Here is an 8542-nt window from a genome sequence, read left to right as displayed (position 1 = left end):
AAGGAAGGAAACAAGGAAAGAAGAAAGGAAGGAAGAAAGGTAGGGGGGAGGAAAGAAAGAAGGAGGGAGGAAGGGAAGACAGAAGGAAGGGAAGAAGAAGAAAGGGGGATGGAGGAAGGAAAGAAGGGAGGAGAGAAGGAGGGAGGGAGGAAGAACAGATGGAAGAAAGGAAGGAAGGAAGGAAGGATGGAGGAAGGAAAGAAGGAAGGGAGGGAGGAAGGACAGATGGAAGGAAGGAAAGGAAGGAAGGACGGAGGAAATAAGGAACGAGGGAGGGAGAAAGGAAAACGGTTAGGGTTAGGGTTAGAAGAAGGCAGGGAGGAAGGAAAGAAAGGAAGGAAGGAAGGAAGGAAGGAAGGAAGGAAGGAAGGAAGGAAGGAAGGAAGGAAGGATATTTTGGGATATTTACAGAAGTTACCAAATATAATTATTTGCCCAATAAAGGGTTAAAGGAAGGAAGGAAGGAAGGAAGGAAGTTAAGTAAACATTAAATAAGGAACATTTTATAAACTTCTATAAAACTAAACCCAGTGATTAGAGTGTGTAGAGCTGTAACAGGCTCAGAGCTCTCCTCCCTTCACATTCAGCAGAGTGTTTTAACATTCACTGCAGGCTCTTATCTGACATTCACCAGCACTGAGTGTCAATGAACAGCAGGTCACACACACGCACACACACACACACACACACACACACACACACACACACACACACACACACACACACACACACACACACACACACACACACACAGAGTTGAATCGGTCGGTCACACTAAAACAAAGACAGACAAAGTGTGAGTGTTTGTGGGTTCATTCTTTTCGCAGCAGGTTAACAGGCTTATAGTGTGTGTGTGTGTGTGTGTGTGTGTGTGTGTGTGTGTGTGTGTGTGTGTGTGTGTGTGTGTGTGTGTGTGTGTGTGAACAGACCATATCATCTCATTAGTACTCATCGCCTCTCAGCAGCTTCTTTAACAAACCATAATATTAAAACAGCAGAAAACTGGTGATTCTCTTTACTCAGTCATTTCATCATATGTCTTATTTTATTTTATTTTATTTTATTTTATTTTATATTATATTATTTTAAATATGATCATCTGTTCTTTATTGGACAGCAACATGAACTCAATATTAAAAAGATAAAAGAGTCACAATCATTAGAGAGACTGTAACAGCCTCATGTCATTTGTTTAAACAGAAATAAATAAGTGGAATAAAGACAGGGCTTTCTGGTTGCTAGGGTGGTTGCTAGGGTGGTTGCTAGGGTGCTTGGCGACGCTCCGATGATGATATATGTCTGTTTTTCACTCCACTGCTGCGTGATGGACAATAAAGTTTTACTGACTCTGACGGGTGTTGCTATGTGGTTGCTAGGCGACGGTTAAGTAGTCTGTAACTAGATGGTTGCCGGGTGGTTGCTATGGTGCTTGGCGACGCTCCGATGATGATATATGTCTGTTTGCGTGATGGACAATAAAGTTTTACTGACTCTGACGGGTGTTGCTACGTGGTTGCTAGGCGACGGTTGAGTAGTCTGTAACTACATGGTTGCTAGGGTGGTTGCTAGGGTGCTTGGCGACGCTCCGATGATATTATATATGTCTGTTTGCGTGCATTACAATAAAGTTTTACTGACTCCGACGGGTGTTGCTACGTGGTTGCTAGGCGACGGTTGAGTAGCCTGTAACTAGATGGTTGCCGGGTGGTTGCTATGGTAGCTGTGTGGACACGTCTGACCCGCCCTGGTTGACGTGCTGCCTTCAGGGCCCCCAGCAGACTGTGGGAACTTCCGGTCGGGTCACTTGATTCAGACTTTTAGCCGCACACAGAGCAGAGAGCAGTGCATTATGGGAAGGCAGTCAGCTGGCCTCTTTTGTGTTGCAGCTGCTTGTTGCCACGGTGCGTTGCTACGGCGCCCAGTGACACCATTTGAATATGAATGTGTGTGTGTGTGTGTGTGTGTGTGTGTGTGTGTGTTGAGTCTTTCAGCTGAAGCAGAGTCACTTCAGTTCTCCCTCCTCCTTCCTTCCTTCTTTCCTTCCTTCCACCTTCCTTCCTCCCTCCCTCCTTCCTTCCTCCCTCCCTCCTTCCTTACTCCTTTCTTTCCTTGCTTCCTCCCTCCCTCCTTACTCCTTTCTTTCCTTCCTTCCTTCCTCCCTTCCTTCCTTCCTTCCCACCTTCCTTCCTCCCTCCCTCCTTCCTTCTTTCCTTCCTCTTTTCGTCCTTACTCATTTCCCTCCTTCCTTCCCTCCCTCCTTCCCTCCTTACTCCTTTCCTTCCTTCCTTCCTTCCTCCTTTCCTTCCTTCCTTCCTTCCTCCTTTCCTCCCTCCCTCCTTAGTCCTTTCCTTCCTACCTTCCTTCCTTCCTTCCTCTTTTCCTCCTTACCTTCCTTCTGTCCTTCCTTGACCTGTCAGCAAACATCACGTTTTTCCACGTTAACCCTCGTGTCGTCCTCCTTCCTTCCTTCCTTCCTCCTCCTTCCTTCCTTCCTTCCTTCCTTCCTTCCTTCCTTCCTTCATTCCTTCATTCCTCCCTCCCAGTATAGCTGCTTCTAAGTTTAAGTTTCTGAACTAAAAAAGAAACGATGATGATGATGGTATAAGAGTACCCATGATGCAATGCTTCTCACCTTGACGTAGTCGTACTCACACAGGTACGACGGCTCCAGGTCGAAGTAGCTGAAGTACAGTTTGATCTGGAATCCGTCGGGAACGCTGACGTTCCAGCGCAGCTCCGTCTCCCGGGGATACGGCTCCGGGAAGTTCGGCGACTGCAGGCTGCCGTACATCTCTGACCCGGAGAGAAGCTGAGCGTCGACCGCGAAGCCGAAAACCAGCGAGAGCGACAAGAACCTGCAGGATGAGGAGATGGAGGAGGTTAGGTCAGAGGAAGGAAGTCATCAACCAAGGAAGGACAGAAGGAAGGAAAGGAGGAAGGAAGGAAGGACAGATGGAAGAAAGGGAGGGAGGAAGGAAGGAAGGACAGATGGAAGAAAGGGAGGGAGGAAGGAAGGAAGGACAGATGGAAGGAAGGGAGGAAGGAAGGAAGGACAGATGGAAGAAAAGGAGGGAGGAAGGAAGGAAGGAAGAAAGGGAAAAAGGAGGAAGGAAGGAAGGACAGATGGAAGAAAAGGAGGGAGGAAGGAAGGAAGGAAGAAAGGGAAAAAGGAGGAAGGAAGGACGGACAGATGGAAGGAAGACAGGAAGGAAGGAACGAAGAAAGGAAAAAAGGAAGGTAGGGAGGAAGGAATGAGGGAAGGAAGAAAGGGAGGAAGTACATTTCTGACCCGGAGAGAAGCTGAGCGTCGACCGCGAAGCCGGAAACCAGCGAGAGCGACAAGAACCTGCAGGATGAGGAGATGGAGGAGGTTAGAGGAAGGAAGGAAGGAAAGGAGTAAGGAGGGAGGGAGGAAAGGAGGAAGGAAGGAAGGATGAAAGAAGGAAGGAAAGGAGTAAGGGTCAAGGAAGGACTCCTTACTTACTCCTTTCTTTCTTTCCTTCCTTCCTCCTTTCCTCCTTTCCTCCCGTATGTCCTTCCTTCTTCCTCCCTTCCTTCCTCATTTCCATCCTTCCTTCCTTCTGTCTGTCTGTCCTTCCTCCCTCCCTTCTTCTTTCCTTCCTTCCTTCCTTCCTTCCTTCCTCTGTCCTTCCTTCTTTCCTTCTTCCTCCTTTCCTACCTTCCTTCCTCCTCCTTTCCTTCCTCCTTTCCTCCTTTCCTCCCGTCCTTCCTTCCTCCCTCATGTCCTTCCTTCTTCCTCCCTTCCTTCCTCATTTCCATCCTTCCTTCCTCCCTTCCTTCCTTCTGTCTGTCTGTCCTTCCTCCCTCCCTTCTTCTTTCCTTCCTTCCTTCCTTCCTTCCTTCCTCTGTCCTTCCTTCCTTCCTTCTTCCTCCTTTCCTACCTTCCTTCCTCCTTTCCTTCCTTCCGATGATAAATCCATAAATGAGTGAAACTAGATTTAAAAGCAGCATCAGGTTTAAATTCAGACTGAACTCCGCAGCAAGACATCATGGAGGTTACGACCAGTTCAATATAATCAATATATTAAGGAAGTAAGGGAGGGAGGGAGGGAGGGAGGAAGGAAGGAGGGAAGGAAAGGAGGAAGGAGGAAGGGAGGAAGGAAGGAAGGAAGGAAGGAAGGAAAGGAGTAAGGAGGGAGGGAGAGAGGAAGGAAGGAAGGAAAAAGAATGAAGGAAGGGAGAAAGTAGTAAGGAAAGAAGGGGGAAGGAGGGAGGGAGGAAGAAGTAAGGAAAGGAGGTAGAGAGGAAGGAAGGAAAGAAAGAAAAGACAGAGAAGGACAGAGAAAACTGAAACTGAAACCCAGTTCCTCCTTTCCTTCCTTCCTTCTTTCCTCTGTCCTTCTTTCCATCCTTCCTTCCTCCTTTCCTTCCTTCCTTCTTTCCTTCCTCCCTTCCTTCCTTCTTTCCTCTGTCCTTCTTTCCTTCCTCCTTTCCTTCCTTCCTTCCTTCTGTCTGTCCTTCCTCCCTCCCTTCTTCCTCCCTTCTTCCTTCCTTCCTTCCTTCTGTCCTTCCTTCATTTCTTCCATCTGTCCTTCCTACCTTTCTTCTCTCCTTCCTTTTGCCTGTCTTTCCTTCCTTCCTTCCTTCCCTCCATCTTTTTAATGATCCGGCCCACATGAGATCAGATTGGTCTGTATGTGGCCCTTGAATGAAGATGAGTTAGACTCCCCTGGTTTATTTTCTCACTAACAATAAATGAAATACAGAAACTGAATCTTTGAGCTTTGACAAACAAACATTTATCAGAAAATATGAATCTGATTTTAAACATCAGGTTTATCAGGAATGTAATATGATCACACTGATGATTTAAAGCTCTCTAAAACTCATTTATATCCAATATGACACACTTGGTGATCCAGAGTTAAATTAATAATTAAATATCAGTGAACGAGTCATTCATCTTTTTAAATAATCAGCCTTCCTTCCTTCCTTCCTTCCTTCCTTCTGTCTGTCCTTCCTTCCTTCCTCCCTTCTTCTTTCTTTCCTTCCTTCCTTCTTTCCTCTGTCCTTTTTTCCCATCCTTCCTTCCTTCTTACCTTCCTCCCTACCTTCCTTCTGTCTGTCCGTCCTTCACTATCTCTCTTTCCTACCTTTCTTCCCTCCCTCCCTTCTTCTTCTTTTCTTCCTTCCTTCTTTCCTTCCTCCCTACCTTCCTTTCGTCCTTCCTTCTGTCTGTCCGTCCTTCACTATCTCTCTTTCCTACCTTTCTTCCCTCCCTCCCTTCTTCTTCTTTTCTTCCTTCCTTCTTTCCTTCCTCCCTACCTTCCTTTCGTCCTTCCTTCTGTCTGTCCGTCCTTCACTATCTCTCTTTCCTACCTTTCTTCCCTCCCTTCTCCTTCCTTCCTTCCTTCCTTCTGTCTGTCCTTCCTTCTTCCCTCCCTTCTTCTTTCCTTCCTTCCTTCCTTCCTTCCTTCCATCTTCCACATGAGATCATGACACACTGATGATTTAAAGCTCACACTTGGTGAGTTAAATTAATTATTAAATATCAGTGAACGAGTCATTCATCATTTTAAATAATCAGCCTTCATTTAAACTCTTTTAACCGTTTTAAAGCATTTTTCATGAATAAATTAAACTTTTAAATATTTCTGATAATTGATTTATTACTTATTGATTCATCATTACTTTGATCAACTTAAACTTCCACATGTTGAATCTTTCTGACTAAACATCCAAATCAGATATCAGCCTATTAATAATAAAAATCATTTCCGTCTCGTGGCTGCTGCACGCGCGTGATGATCAATATGTTCGATGAGCTCGTTATTGATCACTTCAGATGGTCGCGCGCAGCCTGACGCGATGTTCCCGATCAATAAGTGAAAGTTACAGTCCTGCAGAGATCAAAGTGTTCAATAAGCTCCGAGCTGCTCATCGATCAGTCCTTCCTTCCTTCCTTCCTTCCTCTTTCCCTCCTTACTCCTTTCCTTCCTTCCTCCTTTCCTACTTCAATCAATCTTCCTTCATCCCTCCTTCCCTCCTTCCCTCCTTCCTACCTTACTCCCTCCCTCCTTCTTCTTCTTTTTAGATGTGAATAATAAAAAAATCATTTCTGTCTCTTGGCTGGTGCACGCGCGTGATCCTGTCTCTTGGCTGGTGCACGCGCGTGATGATCAATATGTTTCAATGAGCTCATTATTGATCAACTTCATCAGATGATCGCGCGCATCAATAAAAGTTCCTGACAGTGAAAGTTACACAGAGATCAAAGTGTTCAATAAGCCTCGGGCTCAGCTGATCGATCAGAGTGACGTAATCGATCAGAGTGACGTCATCGATCAGTCAGATGTAATCGATCAGTCAGATATCAGAGTGTTTGTCCTCACCTCATGATGCGGGACCGTGCGGGACCGTGCGGGACCCTCTCCTCTCCTCAGCTCGGCTCCTCTCTGTCTGAGCTGCGGAGCCAGCGAGCTGCAGGCTGGACGTGTGTGACGTACCTCAACACCTTGCGTCATCACGTCGAGCCTGCCGGGAGCCAATCAGCGGCGGAAGAAGTCAAAACAAAGTAAAGTAAACTAAAGTAGAGGAAAGTAATCAGAGTACTTTTACTTTTACTTCCCTGTTTTTATTTGATGTTTAACTGAACATGAAACTCAGCAACAAGTTTAATAAATGTTTTAAGGTTCAGTGATAAAAAGGAAGGGAGGGAGGAAGAATGGAAGGAAGGACGGAAAGAAGGTAGGAAAGGAGGAAGGAAGGACGGAAGGGAGGAAGAATGGAAGGGAGGAAGGAAGGGAGGGAGGGAGGGAGGGAGAAGGAAGGAAAGGAGGGAGGGAAGGAAGGGAGGAAGGAGGGAAGGAAGGATGGAACGAAGGAAGGAAGCAACCCTTCACATCAGGTTTGTTAAAATGTACATTTAGTATTTTTGTTGGTTTTATATCATTTAAATGACATTTGCACCATTTTTTATACTGAAAATGTCAAAATGATGCAACCACAAAAGGAAGGAAGGAATAAAGAGAGAGAGAGAGAGAGAGAGAGAGAGAGAGAGAGAGAGAGAGAGAGAGAGAGAGAGAGAGAGAAGGAGGGAGGAAGGGAGGGAGGAAGGAAGGAAGGAAGGAAGGAAGGAAGGAGGGAGGGAGGAGGGAGGGAAGGAAGGAAGGAAGACAGAAAGAAAGAAAGAAAGAAAGAAAGAGAGAGAGGGGGGGAGGAGGGAGGGATGAGGGAGGACGGAAGGAAGGAAAGGTGGATGGAAGGAAGGAAGGAAGGAAAGGAAGGAAGGAAAGGAAAGAAGGAAGGGAGGAAGGAGGGAGGAGGGAGGGAGGGAAGGAAGGAAGGAAGACAGAAAGAAAGAAAGAAAGAAAGAAAGAGAGAGAGGGGGGAGGGAGGGAGGGATGAGGGAGGACGGAAGGAAGGAAAGGTGGATGGAAGGAAGGAAGGAAGGAAAGGAAGGAAGAAAGGAAAGAAGGAAGGGAGGAAGGAGGAAGAAGGAAGGAAAGGAAGGAAGGAAAGATAGGAGGGAAGGGAGGAGGAAGAAAGAAGGAAGGAAGGAAGGAAAGAAAGAGGGGAGGAAGGAACGAAGGAAGGAAGGAAAGGAGGGAAGCAGTCAGGTTCCTGGTCTCCATGGTTAACCAGATGAAATGTAATATTTAGAACAATAGTATTCCATTAGCTTTATTTAATATAAAAGTTATAATGTAAGATCATGCAGATCTTGTTTCCTTCCTCTCTTCCATCTTTCCTTCATCTTCTTTTCCTTCCTTCCTTTCTTGTCTTCTTTTCTTTCCTTCCTTCCCTCCTTCCTTTCTTTCCTATCACTTTTCCCTTCCTTCCTGCCTTCCTTCCTTCCTTCCGTCATTTTAATTCATTTCCATTCATTTAATTTTAATGTGTCTGTATGCGGCTCTTGAATGAAGATGAGTTTAACTCCTCTGATCTAAAACATTAAACATTTAAAAAGTTTCTATTTTTTTACAGACTGTGTAGATATAATAAATATAATAAATATAATAAACTGTGACGTCACATTATAATCAGTTTTCATATTGATGATTTCTGATTGACAGCTGACTCCAAATGTGTTACCTCATATCTCCTCTAGAGGGCGCCACGTGCCCTTCACATCACCACCTCACCGTGTGTGTGTGTGTGTGTGTGTGTGTGTGTGTGTGTGTCTGTGTGTGTGTGTGTGTACAGTATTAACTACACACGGCTGATCGGACATGCTCCTCCTCCTCCTCTTCTTCCTCCTCCTCTTCCTCCTCCTCCTCTGTGAAATTTAACCCCTGGTTGTCATGGTTACCTGGAGCAGCGCGCGGAGCCTCAGGTGTCTCCTCTCTCCGCTCCTCTCTGATCCCTCTGCAGGACTTCTCTGATCCACATTCAGGAGTCTTTCAGCTCGTTTCCATCGTTATCAACTCCTTCATATCTGTAGGAGGAGGAAGAGGAGGAGGAGGAGGAAGAGGAGGAAGAGGAGGAGGTGGGGTGATGATGAAGCCCTCCTCTGGTCCTCGTGCAGCAGCAGCAGCAGCCTGACTGACCCCCATCCTCCGTCCTCCGTCCCGGTCCCGCC

General features: G+C 46.2%; 1 protein-coding gene across 1 annotated transcript in view; it reads right to left on the bottom strand.

Annotated features, from left to right (window-relative positions):
- LOC128360049 (mannan-binding lectin serine protease 1-like) overlaps positions 1-6410 on the bottom strand; it is a 21967-nt gene extending 15557 nt beyond the window's left edge. The window contains exons 1-2 of the mRNA XM_053320362.1: positions 6354-6410; positions 2633-2855 (exon numbers count right to left, since the gene is read on the bottom strand). Of these exons, the coding sequence (XP_053176337.1) occupies positions 2633-2855; positions 6354-6358 (228 nt within the window). The 5' untranslated portion in view covers positions 6359-6410. The remainder of the gene's footprint in view (positions 1-2632; positions 2856-6353) is intronic.
- Positions 6411-8542: the final 2132 nt, after the last annotated feature.

Source organism: Scomber japonicus, chromosome 6, assembly GCF_027409825.1.
Source record: "Scomber japonicus isolate fScoJap1 chromosome 6, fScoJap1.pri, whole genome shotgun sequence".
NCBI classification, from domain to species: domain Eukaryota; kingdom Metazoa; phylum Chordata; class Actinopteri; order Scombriformes; family Scombridae; genus Scomber; species Scomber japonicus.
This window is presented reverse-complemented; position numbering and strand designations above follow the sequence as displayed.